Genomic DNA, 21,723 nt, shown 5'->3' with positions numbered 1-21,723 from the left:
TAATTGTTGTTATTTATACAACACAATTTAAAGCACGAATCGGCCCATTAGTAATTTAACTAAAGTTTTATGTGAGTCCATTTATTAACGAATACGCAGGCCAACCCATTTGAATTTTGTTGGGTTTTTCAATTATTTACAATAATCATGGGCTGAAATTTATGCCCATACTCAAATAGTAAAAAATGTATAGCAGTAATAGTTAGTCCATAATGTTTTCTTGATAAAAAGGTGAAAAGCTCTTTCAAATTTGCAATGATTTTGACATGTTGCATTCCACCCGTTAAAGCTTTAAATGACTAATCTAATCAATTTAAGAGAAGTTTCTTGCGAGTAGTATTGTCAAGTACCAAATCATGAATCGATTATTGGTTTGAAACTTAAACACAACACAGTACTTCCTTTGTCCCCTATTAAAAGTTTCAATCGTCCATTTTAGCCGTCCTTCCATTAGAGTCCCAAATCGCTCTTTATATTTCTTATAACTTGTGTCGGACTCAATTGAAACTAGGAGGATGGAAGGAGTACTACATATGAGCTCATTTACTTTCCACTTAGTTATATTCAAAAGTTTTGTTATTTTTAATTTGGAAAATAGTACTAGTATATTGAAATTTGAATCCTAAATTTAGCCATTTATAAGTAAATTGCATATTTAAGCACCACAAGGTATGGTATAGAAACACAAAGTATTAGTAAATATATTTATAAGAATTTGTAAGCCTTTGAGCACCCACAATGAAGGCCAATAGCAAGGGCCGAGCGATCGGCCCCCCCATCACCTCTCAAAGCCTACCATTGTGGGCAGGGAGGCTATCTTCCCCCCCCCCCCCCCCCCGGCCTTCGCCCCAGCGCCGATGATTAGCATCAGCCGGTACCCCAATTTTTATTTTTGTCACAAATTTAATTCAATTTTTAATCCTCTGTATATACTTCATTCTCCATCAATTCACATTCATCTCTTTCCGATTTCAATTTCAATTTTAATTCTCTCCATGGTGATATGAATTTCAATTATATCTATCTTTATCTTGTTTCTTGTTTTTTTTTTTAATATAGGATGTTTTATTTATATTTTATTTTGTGTTTAATAAATTTATTTTTTGTCGTATATTACGTTGTCTTTAATTTACACCAATAATTACAAGTGAAATATATAAAAATAACGATGATATGGAAATGATATGGGCTCTGAGATAGGTTCTGGGATGGGCTCTCATTACAGAGAGATAGGCTCTGACTGCTGACGTGGCAGGAAAAAATGGAGATAAGCTATGAGATGGGCTCCGAAGCGTCAGGAAAAAATGGAGATAAGCTATGAGATGGGCTCCGAAGCGTCAGGAAAAAATGGAGATAAGCTATGAGATGGGCTCCGAAGATAGGTAACCATTGTGGATGCCCTAATAATAAAAAGAACAAGAGGAAATTCAGAAAAAAAAAAAAGGGGTAACGAATACAGTACCACTTGAGAGTGAAGAAAAATACATAGGGAAATAAAAATGAGAAGTGAATTAACCATGATTGGATTTATAAGAAACTACCAATGAAACCTTGACATTTCTCAAGTTTGAAAAAAAAAACACCACTCACCATCAATCTTTCTTCTAAGGCCTGTCTTCCACATTTCATATTCCCTCACTAGCTATTTTGATGCAACAATAAAATACTTTTGTGGGCACATCCCTATTCCAATGTATCCATATTTGGATGAAATGGACAAATAGTTAAATGAGAAAAAGAATAGTCACGAAACCCTAATACCAAACCATTGCCTTTAGGACATGTGCCTAATGCCCAACAAAGCATAAAACCTAAAAATAAGGTGTTGGTCACTCTCATGTAGACATCACTCATTGTATAGTGTCTACACCAAAAACTCTAGACGTGTCAACTTAGTATGTTATGTTATCTCATACCTTACTTTCTAGTTCCTCCCATCCCATAAATGTTTTTTGTCTAAAATTCCGGTATATTAAGGGTGTCTTTGGTAGGGGTAAGCAAGGCAAATGAGACTAATTTAGTCTAAAACTCTAAATCAAGAAATGAAATAACTTAATTTAATTAGCATAATGCGATGTTGATTCGTTGTTTAAAACTTGACGTTATTCAGTTGATGTCCGGTAGTGTACACAAGCAAATCATTAAGTTGTTTTAGCGTTGAAATCTTAATTGGTTACAAAATCAAAATAAATCAATAGTTTGGTTGCAAAATCTGAACAAATTGACAAAACTTAAGGCTCTTATACAAAATCAATTTAGTTATTTACCAGCAAATTGCCTATTAAACTATTAAATTCATTCTCTTAAGGGGGGTACTGCACTTTCACAATTTAAGGTAAAATATGTCAAACATCCCAATAATGTACGTACTTTTTCAACTTATCATGTTATAATTTGAAAGAATAAAATAGACAATCCATTTTTTGATATACTTAGTACTCCTACTACTAATTTTGAGGATTATGAACACTTATTTATGATGAAAGTACTTCGAAACAGAACTTGCACGTTTATCTTATGGACCTAAAATCTACCTAAGAGTCAATAACCAATGGTATTCTCAAAAGAATATTTTGATTTGAGCCAAAATGAAAAGAAATATTTAACCATCTTCTCCATTTTCGACACATGGAATATTGGAACATATGCCCACAACTGTTAGATTTTGGAGGTTTAATTAGTAAGTTTATATTCGATGAATTGATTATTAATTTCGTGCAAAAGAAATTAGTGTACGTTTGATTGGAATTTTGGCTTTGTAAAGTAAGATCCCTTTATTAAACGAACTACCAAATTGGGTATGATTGAACGCAGACTTTATCTCATCACTAGTAATGTTTGATGAAAAATATATACTGCGTTAGGCATAGTGAGAAAAAAAGGAACTATTTTGATTATTGAATATAAAAGTTCATTAATTAATTTTCGTTTAATAAACCAAACAAAACACGTGGCTTCGTCTTAATCACAACAAGAATGTATCACTTTTATTTAACATACTATATAGTACTTGATACTTATTTTTAACATAATACTCTCTTTTTTGTACAAAAATAATAGTACTAATACTAATAATAATATAGGAGTACTAGAATATTGATCCGAATACTTCTTCGGGCATTACTTCACATTTTCCACTGTGATAGCAAAATCTAGGTGAAGAAGTTGATATAATGAAATTTTTCTCTATTTTATTCAGAGATTACTTATGAGTACTCCTATGATTTATCTTTGGTTTATCCAATGTTTCCCTTTCTTTTATTCAGAGAATACTTATGAGTCCCGGGCATAGAGGAAAACACACACATTTTTTTTGGTTCATTTAATGTTTATATTTAGAGATGTCAATCGGGTCAATCCATCAAATTTTAGGTCAGTCCTATTCAGATCATGAGCTACTATAACTATAGTTTGTCAGACATAAAATTTCAACTTCAACCATAAACGTTCGGGTTTCAGACTAGTCTAGCAAGCTAAAAGCAAACGATAAAAATTAAATTTCATAGATCTTCAGCGGCTCCTCGCCATCATTCCAACCCCTTGCACATAATCGACACCAACAGACACATGTCACCTATCCTCCTCGTTCTCCCATTTTATGATGCCTTCCCGCCAGTGTTCCAACCCATGACACAAAATTAGACTTGTGACTATTTATGTGTGATAGTGAAAATTGGCAATACTAGACATGGATTATACTCCCTCCATCCCGCTCTAAGTGGAGTATTGCTTTGTGAGTTAAGTGAAAAGAATAAATTAAGATAAAGAAAAAAGTAGCGACACTGATGTTTTTATTTTTAGAAATGTGTCGTTTAAAATGAGACATTCCAACAAAGAAAATGGTTCACTTAGAGTGGAACGGAGGAAATAACTAATCACACAACTACTACTTCCTAAGAGCATCTCCAATAGCGGCTAGCCCACCGGCTAGCCGATTCGCGTCGCTAGCCGGTTGGCTAGCCGAACCATTGGAACCGGCCAGCGGCATTTCGGCTAGCCGATCGGCGAGCTCTAGCCGATTTGCGGGCGCTAGCCGACCGCTGGCCGATCCCGCTAGCCGCCATTGTAGGCTCAATTTCGGCTAGCCGATCGGCGAGCTCTAGCCGATTTGCGGGAGCTAGCCGACCGCTGGCCGATCCCGCTAGCCGCCATTGTGGGCTCAATTTCGGCTAGCCGGTTGCATTTTTTTTAATGTATTTTTTTATGCATTTTTTTTTATTTATTGCATTTTTTAAATTTATTTTTTATGCATTTTTTTTGTTGCATTTTTAATGTATTTTTTTATGATTTTTTTTATTATGTAATTTTTTTTAGGATGGACCTTTTTTAATTTATATAAAATTATGTGTCGTAAATTTAATTCCATATTTTGTGTTTAATTTCGTAAATGTAGTTGTTTTTTATTATTTTTATTGCGGCCAGCCTGAGGCTACCTATTTGCTTAAAATGATGATGTGGCAGGTGGATTTTTTGTGCTGATGACGTGACAGAGAAAGAGAGTGGCTAGTCTATGGCTGGCCTAAAGCCATTGGAGATGCTCTCGTATATCCTTCCAAACACTAAGATGATATCATTAAATTACGGTTAATAAGTCAATGTTAGCCAAAACTTACCTACCAAATACAACCTCAATAAATACACACACATACCAAGTCACTACATTTTAAATTAACCATATGAAGTGAGAGTTGGATTGAAGCTATGAACCTTACTCCAAAAGGGGAAAATGAGTTACAAAGAGGTGAAAGAAAAAAGCATCAACGAAAACGAAAGGGTGAATGCTAACATGCGCACGAGGCGCAGGAATGGATATCTCCTTCCTCAGCCTCACATCACACACTCTCCACCCCTCTCTCTCTCTCTTCCTTTCATCATCACTACAATTTCACTCTCCGTAACCATTACTCTCTCTCACTCCTTTATATTAACCCCATCCCTCCACGCTCTCACTTCATTCACACTTTCCACATTCATCCACACACTCCATCACACACCCCAACCGCTAAAAAGGGGGGAAATTCAATTGCACAAAATTGGAAACGGAATTGAGCAATGGACCCGCCGTTGGTGAATGAGGCGTCCTTTACAGCCTCCGCGAACCCTAATTCGTACAGTTTGGCGGGGCTGCTGTCGTTTTCCGGCAGCGGCGGGCTAGGGCTCAGGATGGGGAATTTGGGAGGAGGAGATGAGGAATCCACGGTGACGGAGCAGAGCGGGAGCGGGAACGGCGGCGCCAAGCGGAGGAGGGATGTTGGGAGCTCGTTTGACGACGATTCTTCCAAAATTGTCTCCACCAGCAGTGCTAATCAAGACTTGGTATACCTTGCTTCTCAATCAATGGCTGTTCTAGAGGGAGAGAGAGAGTTTCTATTATCTCTGTGTTTCGAATTGCATTAATTTCATACTATTTCTTGAGCTGATTTTTCTAATTTAGCCTTATCTCTCAATATTAAATGTTGTTTTGCTGTAAAGTTTTCATTTTTATGTATTTCAGTAAGAATGCTAGATCATTTTATTCAGGCATTACAAAATTGGGGGAAAATCTCTTCATTTTGTACATTTCATTGGTGATTTTCGTTTGTGTCAATTTTATTCGTTTGAATTGAAGAAAATGATCATGAGAACTTGCTCCATCTTCTCTGTGACAGAGTGATTCGAGCGCAAAACGAGTGAAGGTATCTGAATCCGAGGATCAATTGAAGACGGAAGCAGAAACACATTCGGGGAGCAGCAGCAAGCCGGTTGAGGAGAAAAGTAAACCCGAGCCGCCTAAAGACTACATCCATGTTAGAGCAAGAAGGGGTCAAGCTACTGATAGCCACAGTTTAGCTGAAAGAGTCAGTTCTTGCTAGCCTGATTTGAGATCCAAATACATGTTCGTTTGTAGTATATTTCATCTCTGATTTCTCTTGTTTATCTCAGGCTCGGAGGGAGAAGATCAGCGAGAGGATGAAAATCCTGCAAGATTTGGTACCGGGATGTAATAAGGTGCCTTGGCCTCATACTTCTCTTTTGATAACTGTGATAATTCTTATAGTAACATCTGATGCTGTTGAGGTTCATATCTACTGTATGTTGAATATAATACTACTAAGAGTATACGGTTAACTAGAGAAGCAATGGCTAATCAAATATGTATGTTCCTTCAGGTTATTGGAAAAGCTCTTGTTCTTGATGAAATAATTAATTACATCCAGTCCCTACAACGTCAAGTTGAGGTAGCTCTTCTTCTGTTGCTTACTCAAATGTTCCCTGCCCTCATGCTTGAATCTGACTGTCTTCTTTGTAATTTCTGCTCCAGTTTCTGTCGATGAAGCTTGAAGCAGTTAACTCAAGGCTAAGTCCCACAATAGAAGGTTTTTCTTCCAAAGATGTATGTCTAAAAGCATCTATAGATAACTTATGACATTCAGTTTGTCTTAAAGTTAATTTACAATTTACTGCCATTTTTTATTTTTCTGAGATAAGAAGTATAATGAGGCCAATTTGACTTCTTATAATGGTATCATTTTGTTATCAGAAGCTTTAAACTTCATAAACTAGAAGGTATCTTGGTGAACCTTTGTTTATATCCAACTTGTTTACGTTAGCTTCTGCAAAACATAGGCAAAGAGGCGACGAACTTTGTGCTTTGTTGTCCTGAAAATTCTTCCAAAATCTATAGAAAGTAAAATATATTATCTTGGTTAAGATGAATATGGGGTTCTCTCACTGTTTTTTGGTGCTATGCCTGCACATATCAACGATTAAATCACGTTTTTACTTCATATATGACTGATCTTTACTTCTGCTGTCATGTTATTGAACTTGTTCTTTTGTCACAATGAAAACATAGTATTCAAGCATGATTACCTAACCTTTTCTCAGTTGAATACTTGCTTAATGCTATATCTTCCAAATTTTCTGAGTTATGCAGCTAGCTGGACCTGCATTTGATGCCAACGGGATGATATACGGGCCACAAACACCGGGAGTGTATGCAAGAGGATCGCAAGCAGAGTGGCTTCACATGCAGGTTGGAGGTGGTTTTGAGAGATCAACATGACAGCAGATTTAACATATTCTTGAATGGAACCAGGTCAAATTCAATATCATTATATTATACTTACTATAGATTATTGACCTCTTTGTCTATTTATGGATGTACAAGAATAGGTTATTAGGTATTGTAATCATTGTATTGTATTTTAGCAACCATGTGTAACTTATTTATAAGAATTGTCTAAACTTGTAGTAATTCTTATATTTGTATGTGAAGAAAGATCTACCTTCTTACTTGAATGTTGACATCTCAGTTGTAAACATTTCACATAACCGAACCAAAACTCGGTTGATTATAACCAATAAGTTAGATGTTTGAGCCATTTTGTGTGTATAAACACGAGTATGGTGCGTAAATTGTAAGTAGTAAAAAACAATCATATTATGTAGTATATCTATCACACAATTTTTACACTATTTTTCATGTCATCATCCACATGAATTTTTGGAGTTTTGAATGAAAACCTTAATGCAGAATTGAAGTCTTAGACGATATATATTTGAATTCATAAATAAAAATATAGTACAAGTATTGCGTTGTGATTATCCAAGAAAAAAAGTAAAGAGGTGTATCTGGGATTCTTAGGGAATAAATAAGTTGACAAACAATCTCAAAATCATCCAAATTCAGACATGTATCATTGCTCTAATTCCATGACCAATGGTACTATCATTGCTCTAATTCCATGACCAATGTTACTATCATTGCTCTAATTCCATGACCAATGTTACAAACTGCTTAAAATTTTCTAATGGCACTAATTCTTCGACCGTGTCCTATATTATATACTCACATAAAACCATTAAATACTGGTTATAAATATTGTACTACCTCACAAAAATGTTCCAGGACTTCATCGTTTGCAAACACGATCACGCCAAGATCCTTTCTGCCTGGTTAAAACCTGCAGAGATACAAGTTTTATCACCGTGAGCTGAATAGATGGCATTGGATTCTTCTCCTTGTAATGTGCAATTGTGCTTGTGCATTTGGTTCACCTGGTTACTTAGAAGACTTGGCGCAGGAGCAGTTTCAACGTTTTCATCTCCATGGTTCGCGACTTGTGCCTCGTCGTCTGTCTCTGCAGGAGGTGTTGGGTGCGAAGAGACTCCAAAGATTGCATCATCGTGAAGAGCCTTCATCTCTTCCTCTTTCCTCGCCTTAAAAAATGAAACAGTAGATATAAATTAGAATTTTGAAGACATAAATGTAGTAGAGCAATGAATGAGACTTTTATTACCGACACTGCAGAGAAATGAAAGCTCTGTCCCATTTTCTTGACCAACGCAGCATCATCATCCGCAGCTGCCAGTATTTGATGAGCATTATTGCTATAACTAATTTAAAGAGTGGGTTGTGGGTAGCCAAAGCTCCCTGTTGTTGTAGAAACTAGTATCACACACTTAGAGCTACAAAATCGGTAGCGCACCTCATTTCTTACATGATCTAATTTACACTCTTTCACAATTTCAAAACCTCATTTTCAAATATCATTATCAAACGCAGAACACTTATGCAAGAATAAAGAGGACCATAACATCACAATTACACAAGATGAGGATTCTGTCTTTCAATTGCAAGCATCATCCACCACCATAATGCAAAACATAACCAAAGAATATTAATACTACTATCACCCAATCAAACAAGCCGAAGTGAGAGAGAGGGAGAGCATATAGGAGCAAAATTAATTAGTCAGGGTCAGGCCAATTACAGAGAGGATAAGCAGAGCAATTTACCTTCTATCTCCTCCTCATCATCATCGAGAGGGGCATCCTTGTCGAACTCAAAACGCTCCCATCCAGAGCCTTTGCCAATCGTTTCATCATTTTCAGCTGCGGAGAATATTATGTTACTGTTGAAACATGGAAAAAATGCATCCTTTCACAACAAAAAAGTTTTGGAGTACTGAAACTATGAGAACATTTGAAACCAAGGGCAATCAACATTAACCACTTCTACTTTGATGTTCGATCATGTCTTCATAGGCCTCACTAATCCATGATATCATCCGAAAAGTTACTATTTTTTGCTAGAAAACCGAAAACCGAAAACCTATTCAATAGATACTGAGATGTACCATCATACACATTTAGACAGGGGCTGCTGCAGGCTTACAAAACTAATCTTTTGCATGACTGGGAAACAGAGTAGGTATCAATCTAAATTATCAAAAGCAAATCTGTGTACGCAGCAGCCAGTAAAAGCAACACAAGAACCAACGAAAAAAACTAAAGATTTCAACGAGGATAGTTTTACCAGTTTTTGAAAGCTGAAGCTTCATCTTGGCTTTGACTCTTTCAGCTGGTGTCTATTTCAATGAAGAACAGTACAATCAATAGAATCCACAAAGAAACAACAGAAAAGTAGTATATGCAGTGAATTTTAGTGCAATTACTCAGATATCCATCTGTAAATGCAAAATCAGAACTTGGAGAAATAATTTAAAAAATACTAACAACTGGATGCAGATTGACACAGTATTCAACCAAATTTCTAGAAATTTATCAAAAGAACAAGAGTGAAACAGCCTGAAATTCCAACAAGAAGTTACCATATCATCATAACCCCCAATCAATTTAGCAAAATCAGTCCTAGCACCACCACGCGCCACCTCCCGCTTCTTCCCTTTATCCAACCACCGCTCTTCCGGTGATCCATGCCTCCTACTTCTCTCTCTATTCCTCTCTCTACTCCTACTCCTAGACCGACGCCTGGACCGCGTCCGGCTAGGGCTCCGCCGCTCCGAATTCCTATCCCTAATTCTATCTCGGCTAGGGCTCCGGCTCGTGCTACGCCGATTTGAATGTTTAGCCCTAATTCTGTGTCGGCTAGGGCTAGGGCTAGGGCTCCGGGGCTTAGGCTTTTTACTGAGCTTGTTTTGGATTGATTGAAGCTGCGCTTGCTTTTCGAAGCCGGAAGTTTTAGAAGGGCTGGATTCTCTGACGAAGCTACTGAGGAATGATGAGGCGGCGGGGAGAGCGGAGCCCCTGGACGGAACGTCGTCGTTTTGGGATGAATTGTTGGAAGAGAAGCCGAGGCCCTGCTTGAATCGGGCGGCGCCGCCACCTCTACGAGTCAGGTCGTCGTAGTAAGCGGCCAGCTTTTCGTCCTCCATTTCATACGGCGGCGAGAATTTTCCGGTGCCGGTGAAATCGCAAGACTATTTTGGGGTTGATTTTATCAGCTTATTGTAAAATCGATATAGCAGTAACATTTTCCTACAAATATCAATACTCTTTTTTTAATATTACTCATTTTTCAAATATTGATATTTAATATTAACATTTTGGAGTAGAATTGCAGCTGAATAAATAAATAAATTGTTGCATTATTTGGAGAAGAAGTTCAACAAAATAATAATTCAATCAATTGTAATTTGCATTAATATTTTGTTTCACACATTTTGATGATTAAAATTAGGTGCATGCATTCTACTAATTCGTTGTTTCAAAGTTAATAAGATTCAGTTGTAGTATATTTGCATTCTAATTCGTGATTACAAAGAATATTATATCTATATTCCATATCATATTTTTATTAGTATTTTTCGGCACACCTAAATATTTTTCCAAATTACATACTCGTATTCCATTAGCCCATAATATTCTTCAATTTTATTCAAGGCAAATAGTTTTATAGTATCATTGTTACTAAATTGGGCTCGACATACCTGAAAATAGTCATGGGTCCTGAATAATATGTTCAGCCCGATACTAAATTGGGCTGGGCTTGCAATGATTAATTATTACTCCATTATTATCCATTTAACTTTAAGTTACGAGATAATTTCAGTTAAAAGAGGTAGCCACTAATTATTACATAATTATTATTAAATAGTAAAATTCAATCTCATAAACTAAATATAAGTACATATTTAATCGATATATAATCTCGCAAATCGAACATAACCTACTAGTACGTGACACCATGTAATGGTTTTCTCATACATGCAATAGTATTAGAGATAGTTTGATAGGGAAGATAAATAAGACACCGTATAATTAGAAATATACATGAAATATACATATTAGTCATTAGATCAGATAATTCTAAGATACATGAATGATCTACTCAAGTAAACGGACCCTTAATGTTTATATAGGAGTACTTTTTATCACAATTTTACTTTAACGTAATATTGATATCAAATATAATAGGATTCGGACACTAACTACTCATCTCGTTGTGATTAATTAAAGAGATTAATCTATTTTTAAATAAACATAAAGAAGTTTGATCCTCGATTATAGCCATACGTATAAATCTTTAACAAAAAAAAAAGATTATAGCCATGTGAAACTAGTGTTGAAATTTTGAGACTTTAATTTCACATGACCTCTATCCATTAAAAATATTCTAAGTGGTGGACGGTACAAATCTTTTTGTATAATATTAGTAATGAATAGATAGAAAAAGATTAGAGTATTGCAAATAGAAATTTGAGTCATCTCACTAGAAAGAAAATTTACTACCAGTAATAAAAAAGATTGACATTAAATTTGGTGGTCAATTAAAAATAAGAAAAATACTACTTATAACTTACATAATCAAATCCAATGAGATGGAGGCTTGGCAAGTCCATAACCACTGTTAGAAAGTTAATTTAGAAGGGGGAAAAAAAGGAAATAGTAATGATAAAAGTTGAGGTGGGAGTTTATTAAATGGGTAAATTAGGTGCGATCTGAGATCAGATGCAAACAAAAAGCATAGAAATAAATACTAGACGTATGTGATAGGGCAAATATTTATTATAGTTTGGTTGGACCAGAAACATGGGAGAAAGAATCAAATTGCATATCAAAGCTGATTGCGATCTTTCCTTTTTTATCGTTTCAATGTGCAAAAGATTTTTTAATCAGACTTACTATTACATATTCTTCTCACTGATTTGATCACTCATTCTCTTGTCAAGCTCTTATTTATTATATTTTTATGAGTAGTGATAAACGTACGTATACGTACGTACATAATCGAACTTTTTTAAACATTTTACATTGAAAATCATTTTATAAACATTAATTGATTTAAAATAAATTTCATACTAATCATTTTGCAACACTTCAAGAAAGATTTAAAATTTATACTTAAATATTTGTATATTTAATAAAATATATATTTTCTACTAAATATTGTATATTAATTCAAATCATAGTCGAAATCATGCTACGATTCGACATAAAATTTCTATATCACTTCTTTGTTATTGCTACATATATTACAATAAATAACAAAATTAATTTTTAATTAAATTCACTTAAATCTAAATTTTTTTAAAATATTATGTACATGTACAATTATGTACGTTTATCTTTTCCCTATTTTTATACCTTGAACTTCGTTTTTTTTTTTTTTCCTACTCCATTTTTAGATTTGTGTTAGAGATATTTTTTAGATTTATTTCATTAAATATATTAGCTTTTTAGCTGTCAGGTTAGTGTTACTAGGAAATGCACTTTAATAATTTTCATTTATTACATGCTTCTTTATTTTTAAATAAACTTTAACCAACTAAAATGTCCGTAAAAAAAGGATTCGGCGAAATAAGAAAATCATATAAAGACAAAAGGATTTAATGAAATAAGATGTCCGTTCCGTTGAATTAGTTTTTTTTTTCCCTTTTTAGTCCAATTTTTAGCTACAATTTAATTTATGATTATCATTAAGAAAAAGAGAAACTACTCCATTTTACTTGAAAATTATAATTTAGATGTAAAGTACAATCGGAAGTATATAATTCTAAAACTTCTCCATTCGTCCGACATTTAATATCCCTTTTTTTCTTCTGTCCGTCAATAGTATTTCATTTTTATACTTAATTCGTGCCTAAAAATACTAGTATGAACTATTTCGTTTTTAGTCCGTCCCTGAAAAATATGGAATTTCTAATTTTAGAAACTCATTTATCTCAAATGAGGTGGGACTCATTCTCTACTAACAAGACTTTAAAAAACTTTTTTTCTATCTCCCTCTAACTTTTCCAATTATGCATTAAAATTTGTGTCAGACTAAATGTTCATACTCTTTGAGAATAGAGAGAGTATTTTTTTAGCAAATGGACTTCACATTCAATAACATATACAATAAATATAAAAAAGTAGGACATACATGACTAACTTACAATTTCTTAAAATTCAAGCTAATAAAAAAAGAAGCATTTATTGTCGGATGGAGGAAATACTATCTAACCAATGCCATGAACGCTGCTTGAGCACTATGATCTATATTTGACAAATTTGTAGAAATATAAAAACGAGAGTAGAGCGTGAAAATGAGTACTCCATGTCTCCATCATAGTATATGATTTTTTAAGGAAAAAATGGGTATATTTAAATAAATAAAAACTAATAATAATAATAATAAAAAAAATTTTCTTAGTAACGCACAATCAGCTGCGATCGAGGAGAAATGGTGGGCAGCTGGAGGAGAAACGGGTGTGCAATGCAACCGCGTTAGGGGTGCAGGTTTGGAGTGGCTGCATTGCGGGTGTCATAAAAATAGTAAATGTGTTTTGGATAATATTTATAAAAAAAAAGTAGTGGGATTTTATTCAATTATACTTGAAAATGGGGAATATATTTCGATTTGATCCCTATCTTTTTCATAAATGTATTTAAGGAATTAATGACTTAGATTTGTTAGTTGGAATTTAATTAGAATCGAGATTTGATTGTGAGAATCTTTTGAGTGGGACCGAAATCTAAAGTCCTAGATACTGATGACGTCATGTTTGGCAACACAAAACACGTGTCTTGTTCAGTGGCCTTTCTTCATCTTCTTTCAAGCCGCCGGTTTTTCTACTTTTCATTGACCCGGTCTCCGGTTTAGTTTTCAACCCAGTCTCCGGTTTACTTCATCTTTTTAGGACTTTTTTTTCTCGAATCTTCATGCTCATAGTCAACTAAATTCGGCTTATTTTTCCATATAGTAATCTAGAACATGAGATTCGATCTCTATTTTTCTATATGTAATTATTTTTATAATTAAGGGAATGATTGATCGTGTATTTTGTGTTTGATTTTCATAGTATTTTTTGACTTCCATTCTACGCGACACGGTTTTCAAGTTCATTATTCAAAAGAGTGAGATTTCATTATAAAGTGTGGCCCACGTATTAATAGGTAAATTTAAGATGATGGATCAATCTCATTCATCGAATCTGATGAAAAATATTTGAAGATAATGGACTTTAATTCATCACAAATTAATGTTTAAAAATTAATATTAATTATATTACATTTATATTACTGTTAACTTTTTTTTTTTTTTTTTCTCATTTTATCCCTTAAACCTTGAAGGTATATTGACCTAAACTCATTCATAATTTTTTGAATTTAAATTTAACATTTAAAGTTTATATGTACTTTTTAAAAAATTTATTGTATATATATAAAATTATAATGTGCAATATGTATAGACTCTATGTAGATAATAATCAAATACAGTTGTATTTTTCAGTATATTTAATTTAGATTTGAAAGCATAGATTATCGAATTAAAATCATGAATAAACTAGTGACTTTTAGTTTTGATAGGGTCTCCCATTAAACAACACAAGAAAGTCCCAACAATTATACATATATAAAACCTCATGAAATGATGGTCACTACACATTACCAACATTAAAATGCCTTTTAATTATAGCGGAGCAAGCTTTAATGTCACTATTTATATTTTACTATCTTGCCACTTATTTTATCTCTATGCATACATTTTCAAAAGTCATGCTACTACTTCAAGAGAAGATGGAGTTAAATACAAGATTTAATGACGTGTCTATTTAACTCATGTCTTTGAATATGACTTCGGATCCTATTTTTTTTTTGAAAGTCATAGAATAATGATGATAATTGCAAGCTTGAAAGAACCTCTTATTTTACTGATCAAGAATACAAGATATTGTTGAATTGAAGTGAGTTGAGAGTTGAGACATTAGTGTTGAGTCAAGTCAACTACTACTAGCTATGAAAGAAGGGTTGAAGGTCTATGTTATTATTGTTATGCAAACTAGACCGATTCATAGTATTATTTTGACACCTTCTGAAAACATTTCGTAACAGGATGGGGGTGATCTATTTGAAATTTGGCTATTAATTCCTTATATGAGAAGAATATAGATACAGGTAGTGATTAAAAAATACTCATAGTAACTAAATTCTAATAACTAGAGACTAAATCTATTAACCATAGATTAAAATCGAAGAATGAGATTATTAACATATTTTTAGATACCAATTAGATTATTATAAGATCGTTTTAGTTTAAGCGAACGGTATGGACCGTAATGAATTAAAACGATCTAAAAATAATCTAATTGGTATCTAAAAATGACTTTTGTGTTTATGAACATATTTTTAGATACCAATTAGATTATTATATGATCATTTTAGTTTAAGCGGTAGGGACTGCAATAAACTAAAATGATCTAAAAATAACATAATTGGTATCTAAATATAATTTTTGTGTTTAGTTATGCATTAGAATTTAGTTATTGATGAATTTTATTAAAAATGTTGTAGGAGATTATAAAATTATTTTAATATGTTTCATATTAGTATGCCAAAATGTTTTTTGATCCCACTCCATACTCAAATCTTATTTGGTCAATTTCTATATTTGTCAACTTCATCAATTTCATTTCATACTGCTCCTATGTTTCCCAACACTAGATTAGTATGTCCACAAAAAGAAGCAAATTTTTCATTTTGAAATTTTCATTAAAATTGTTGTTATAGTAAATTGTTCTCTCTAATTCACAATTCATGATCATTTTAATAAATTTTTTCTCTATTTTTAATATTTTATCGGCTTTATATATAAAATTCATGTTATCAAAGTATTAAGATAATTTTTTTATTTGAATGGAGATAGGATTAAATTTCACATTAAAAAACATTAATTCTTCAACTAAATATAGAAATGAGAAAAGAAGAATTGAATGAAAAGGTGTAGTCAATCAAAGCTCAAGATCCAAGGCTAGTCAACCAGAAATGACCACTCGGTTTCATTTTTCACTATTCCCTTTTTTCACCTTTTCACACCGCAAGATTTCATTTTTCACCTCAGCAGACATGAAATCAGACCGAATTTCACACGGCAACCATCGCCCGTACACCGCTGTCCCAAAATCATTATTAAACCAACAAAATAATGGCAAAATCTTGATTTTTTTTTTATTGTGTTTCAAGAGGAGTTGAAACTGTCAGATGCAAGCGACAAGTCGGATATAATTCCAACTAGATTTGCAAAGATTTCCCCTGTCTCTGCTTTTTGCCTTTTCGTTTCCCTAAAGCAGATCTCTTTCTCTCTCTGTGATCTTCCAATCCCACCATTCATTGCCACCGCCCCATATATATATACAACACTCTGCCTTTCTTTTTCCGAACGTATATTCTTCCGCTCCCAGGCATTTATTGTTGCAATCGAGCTGTGGGAGATTTCACTGATAATTTCGATACTCATTTAAGGCAGCTGAGGTGTTTGTGGAAAAGCCCACAAGACGAAAATGGCTGTTGAAGATATCGGGAGCGGTTGCTCTTCAAGCGGTGATCAAGAATTCCATGTTCTTGCTGTGGATGACAGTATTATTGATCGGAAGGTCATCGAGCGGTTGCTCAAGATTTCTTGCTGCAAAGGTGTGTGTGTGTGTGTGTTTCTTCTCTGTGTTTGTGTGATTTTGTTTTGGTTGGTTGCTAAAGTTGCTTTGATTGTGATTTGCAGTGACTGCTGTGGACAGTGGGAGTAGAGCTTTGCAGTATTTGGGGATAGATGGGGATAGAAGCTCTATTGGATTTGATGTAAGAACATACAAAATATTTCTCCGAATTTGTTCCTTTGCTGTTCAATGTTTGTATCATCGATTTAAAAATTGAATCTTTATTCACTTGGGTTGTTGAAAAAATCTGGATTTTGAGCTGGGTCAGTCTCAATTTTGCTTAACCTTGCTCTGTAACAGAAAGATATGTTATCTTATAACTGTGTCTGTAGCAGAATATTGGATTCTGATGTATGAGTATTTGTTTCAGGAGTTGAAGGTGAATTTGATTATCACGGACTATTCTATGCCTGGAATGACTGGATATGAACTTCTCAAAAAGATTAAGGTTGGAATTTGATATCTTTCGAGGGATCAAAATTTGCCTCGATTTTGGAGAATGAATTGTGTTTTTATCTGCATCTTTTAGATGATAACATGTTGTATTTCTTCCTCTTTTGGCAGGGCTCCACCAAGCTGAGGCAAATACCGGTAGTTATCATGTCATCTGAGAACATTTTGGCTCGAATTGATAGGTATTTTCTCATTGATTTAGGCCCCCTTTTTCTTGTTTTGAAGAAACTGATTTAGGTTTTTTTTAAGTGAGTTGAACATATGACTGGTTCTGTTTTTTCCATAAAAAAGGCCTCTTTTCCATATATGACTTAGTATTTTGATTACTTTCTGACTCAAACCTTATTTCAAGAATTGCACATATATATCAGATCTGTCATCAACTAGTCTTGATTATGGATACTAGTACAATTTAAGAAATTGCAAGTGCTCATTGATATTTATTGTATTTGGATTAAGCCCTAAACCCTCATATGTTCTTTGCTTGTGGTTTAGGTGTTTGGAAGAAGGTGCCGAGGACTTTCTGATGAAGCCGGTGCAGCTCTCGGATGTGGAGAGGCTGAGGGATTTCATGTTGAGAGGAGGGGAGGAGGAGAGGGAGGTCGGGCGCAAGAGGAAGACGCCCGATGATTCTTGCGACTGCCGGCCTCTCAGGAAGCGGCCGACGCTGCTCGCGACCGCCTGCTCCTCGACGTTTCGGGCTCTTGAGGAGCCTGTGATTGTGCATGAAAGCTGAGACTGGAGAAATGTGGATGCTGATTTTTGGATGGTTGGTGCTGCCTCAGATTTTCTATTTTTTAACATTATTAGGTTCTTAGAAATTTAGGAAAATAGGGATGGGGTGATTTTCTGGTAAATAGTTGAATCTGCATCTGTTGTGTGTAAGCTGACAGTTGACAATGGAAGCTTCACTGCTTTTTAGTGTATTTGGCAGAACTGAAATTTTTGTAGATCTCTCTTTAGAAAAGGAGTGTCTATTTGCAGAAGATAACTATTCCTATGTTTATTTACCACAAGTAGAAATGTGGTTTGATACCAATTTTTCATATACAAATCAAAGAGAAAAAAAAGAAAGTAAAGAAAAAGTAAAGAGCTCTGGTCATGTGGATGAAAACTTTTGATAAATTTTGTTTGGAAAATCAGATTTTTTGTTGTCCCATGTTTAAGATTGATTTTGTGGGGATTTCCACAAATCATGCTAGTTTTATATTTTTATTACTCGCGGTTTGAATATATAAATTCCTAATTAAATTTTATTTATTCCTTACCATGAAAATATGAACAAATATTTGAATACAAACATCAAGAAATTTAGTTTGTACTATGTGACTTGTGAGTGGAGAAAGTATATAGTGTTATTTACTAGTATCTCCGTTTTTAAAAATAGCATGTAATTCAGTTTGACTTATTCCTTAATATTAAGCACAATTCTGATTTAGAAAACTTTCGAACAATAATATTATCCTTATATAATATTTTATTTTAAATTTATACTATTAAAAGTAACGATTTTATATATATTTTGTGGATCCTACTATCCACTAATAATATTTTCTTATCCATTAGGAATACTATACTTTATCAATAACTATATTAAAATCCATATAGTTTCAAAACATAGCTACTATTTAAAAAGAAATAGGTAGTAACAAAAAAATCTGTCTCAGTTCCTATATATTTTTAATTGTATATTAATTATAAATAAATTATGATAGCAACTTGTGGTGGATAATATAAAAAAACTGTTTATGTTATTTAAAACGAAATTGTTCGTATACTTTTATGGGACATAAGGAATATATCATTACAAACTTTGATTAATCAGTGTAAATGGAGGAGAATTTGGTCCGAAATGGGCCTCTACTAATATAAAACACATGTTTTGTCAAAAAAAATTATGAAAGTGTGAACAACTTTAGCATGAAAAACCAAGCACTTCAGTTGAGCACTTTCCAAGAAATTTCGAAGAAACACATAAATTCCATTCACTTTTTGCTTTCTCATCTCATTTTGAACACTCTCAAGTCCAGCAGGAATCCAAGTCAATGAAGATCATCACCATCATCATCATTAGCATCATCATCATCATCATTATCCATCCAATTACAGCAACTTCCACACACCTTCATCCCAATATATCTAAATCCCAGCTTCAAGCATCTCATCACCATTTGATCCTCAACTTGTTCACAAACTTGCATAGAAGAAGATGGTTGAAGGGAGGCTAGGGGAGCGGTTAGGACTGAGAGAGGATGTGATTCAAAGGGCTTGCAGATTGTCCTTGAAGGCTCATGACAAGGGGAAGCCATACCTCCACGAAAAAACCCGGGGCTCCACCGATGTTTTCTTGGCCTTCCCCGGATCATGGTGTGTGGATGACTGGTACACTAGGGATCCCTTTGGTGAAGTTAAGGTTGATGTCTCCATGTTTCCATGTATAAGAAGTGTTGGCAATGAAGAGATTGGTTTGGTTAATGAGGCTTTTGCTAGGAGGTTTGAGGCCTTATTGAATAGATCATCACTTGCAACTGAGGTATAATCTTTGATTTGGAGTCTGTTTTTAGATAGTAATTGTTTTCTTGAACTTGTTTTAGTTTGAGTTAGATGATCTTAATTGCCAGAAAGCGGCGGTTCCAATGAGAACTTTGACAACTGAAAATCATATACGATAAATGATATATTGACATCACAAAATATATCAGTTCATGAAATTGATATACATGACTAAGCGAACTATTATGTTTTATGATACCAACTTATATAAATGTAATTGCAAACTGATATTCTGACTTCAAGAAAAGTTCTGAAATGAACCATTTCTTTGCCAGAGATTATCATGTCATTTCTGAAATGAATCTCAGGTGGAGAAAGCTATGTCTGAGGGAAAGCAGATCATCTTCACCGGGCACTCATCGGGAGGTGCAACGGCTGTCCTGGCAGCCATTTGGTGCTTTGAGAAGCACATAAGATCCAATCCTTCTCAGACAATGCCACTCTGTGTAACTTTCGGATCACCTCTAGCCGGGAACCACGTCTTCTCGCACGCTCTGAGGCGTGAGAACTGGTCCCGTTGCTTCTTCCACTTTGTGATGAGGCACGACGTCGTGCCACGGATAACCCTAACCCCTCTCTCGAGCATCCAGCCGTGGCTGCAGGCTGTCCTCGAGTCTCTCAACCCGAGATCACAGTTTCACCTGCAGGACTCCTCTGCAGCGTCCGGCTTCCTCCTCTCGGTCATGAGGAACGCGCTGTCCGTGGCCAGCCACGCCGCGTGCATCCTCAAGGGCTGCACCAGTTTGCTCCTGGAGACTGTTGCAAGCATAGTTGATCTCAGCCCTTACCGCCCTTTCGGGACCTTTATCTTCTGCCCCGGGAATGGGAAGCTCGTCGTGGTGGACAATCCGGACGCCGTGCTGCAGTTGTTCTTCTTCTGCCTTCAGCTCAGCCCTGAGGAGGAGAACACAGAGTTTTTGTGTAAAATGATGAGAGACCATTTTTTATATGAAAGTGAATTGCAAGAGAGCCTAAATATGCAAGATGTGACATATTTAGACAGCCTTGTGAATATCCCTTTAGAGGCTCATTCCACTTCCAAATATTCAGCTGCACTCAATGATCTTGGCATTGTATGTTCTACTCAATCCGTTGCTAAATCTATTGGTATCGAAATTTAAGCTTTAGCACGGGCGTAGATCTGCTGCTAATCCGCTGCTAACTATTTTTACTAGCGGAATTATGAAAATAATTAGTGACACACACATGATCTTGATGCTTTTGTATTCGATTTTCAGATGGCGCAAGCGCGGCTATGCCTTCGTGCAGCGGGGGAGCTGGAGAGGCAGAGGATGGAGAACCAGAGGAGAATAGACTCCAACCGAGACAGCATCAAAGAAGCACTGAAAAAGATACATGACTACAAAACCAGCTGTGAGATTAGGAAGATTGGCTACTATGACACATTCAAACTCCAAAAGGACATAACTGACTTCAATGCCAATGTGAAGAGGCAGGAGCTCTCGGGGATATGGGACGAGATCGTGGAGATGATCAAGCGATACGAGCTGCCAGACGGGTTTGAAGGGCGGAAGGAGTGGGTGGAGCTAGGGACGTTGTTTAGGCGGCTGATGGAGCCGCTGGACATCGCAAACTACTATGGGCATTTGCTGAACGAGGACACGGGGCCGTACATGGTGAAGGCGAGGCCGAAGAGGTACAGGTTTACGCAGAAGTGGAGGGAGCACGCGGAGGGGATGGGGGCCGGGGGGAGCGCTGAGACGACGTTTTGGGCGGAGGTGGAAGAGCTGAGGGAGAAGGGGTATGAGGAGGTTAAGGGTGAGGTTTTGAGGTTGGAGGAAGAGTTGTTTGGATGGGTTAGGGATGGATGGGTGGGGAGAGATGTGTTTTTGGAGGGTTCTACTTTTGCTAAGTGGTGGAAGACACTACCTCTTGAGCATAGGTCTGGTTCTTGCATTGCAGCCTACTTCAAGAATTGAAGTTTTGGTTTTTTTGAATAATATGGGTGGAGCTAAATTGCACCCCAAAATACATCAATAACATCTCACTTGGTAAGACA

The 21,723-nt window shown here is 35.3% G+C and overlaps 4 protein-coding genes across 4 annotated transcripts; 3 read left to right on the top strand and 1 right to left on the bottom strand.

Annotated features, from left to right (window-relative positions):
- The first annotated feature begins 4,772 nt into the window (after positions 1-4,772).
- LOC125213716 (basic helix-loop-helix (bHLH) DNA-binding superfamily protein) lies at positions 4,773-7,281 on the top strand. Its single transcript, XM_048114404.2, has 6 exons — positions 4,773-5,316; positions 5,649-5,837; positions 5,923-5,988; positions 6,150-6,218; positions 6,302-6,373; positions 6,917-7,281. Exons 1-6 carry the CDS (start codon positions 5,053-5,055, stop codon positions 7,043-7,045), a joined length of 789 nt encoding a protein of 262 aa, XP_047970361.1. The 5' UTR covers positions 4,773-5,052; the 3' UTR covers positions 7,046-7,281.
- Positions 7,282-7,596: 315 nt separating this feature from the next.
- Positions 7,597-10,269, bottom strand: LOC125213715 (serine/arginine-rich splicing factor). The gene is made up of 6 exons (XM_048114403.2): positions 9,597-10,269; positions 9,302-9,353; positions 8,782-8,877; positions 8,283-8,347; positions 8,041-8,202; positions 7,597-7,946 (listed from the first exon to the last, which is right to left on the bottom strand). The coding sequence occupies exons 1-6, from the start codon at positions 10,158-10,160 to the stop codon at positions 7,896-7,898; spliced, it is 990 nt and encodes a 329-aa protein (XP_047970360.1). The 5' UTR covers positions 10,161-10,269; the 3' UTR covers positions 7,597-7,895.
- A 5,952-nt stretch (positions 10,270-16,221) lies between these two features.
- LOC125213718 (two-component response regulator ARR5-like) lies at positions 16,222-18,100 on the top strand. The gene is made up of 5 exons (XM_048114408.2): positions 16,222-16,677; positions 16,763-16,839; positions 17,068-17,145; positions 17,262-17,332; positions 17,646-18,100. The coding sequence occupies exons 1-5, from the start codon at positions 16,548-16,550 to the stop codon at positions 17,884-17,886; spliced, it is 597 nt and encodes a 198-aa protein (XP_047970365.1). The 5' UTR covers positions 16,222-16,547; the 3' UTR covers positions 17,887-18,100.
- A 1,010-nt stretch (positions 18,101-19,110) lies between these two features.
- On the top strand, positions 19,111-21,723 carry LOC125213709 (protein EDS1B-like). Its single transcript, XM_048114393.2, has 3 exons — positions 19,111-19,683; positions 20,012-20,776; positions 20,942-21,723. The coding sequence occupies exons 1-3, from the start codon at positions 19,360-19,362 to the stop codon at positions 21,641-21,643; spliced, it is 1,791 nt and encodes a 596-aa protein (XP_047970350.1). The 5' UTR covers positions 19,111-19,359; the 3' UTR covers positions 21,644-21,723.

Source organism: Salvia hispanica, chromosome 3 (genome assembly GCF_029641045.1).
Source record: "Salvia hispanica isolate PSC_SH4W2 chromosome 3, Shi_PSC_v1, whole genome shotgun sequence".
NCBI lineage: Eukaryota > Viridiplantae > Streptophyta > Magnoliopsida > Lamiales > Lamiaceae > Salvia > Salvia hispanica.
This window is presented reverse-complemented; position numbering and strand designations above follow the sequence as displayed.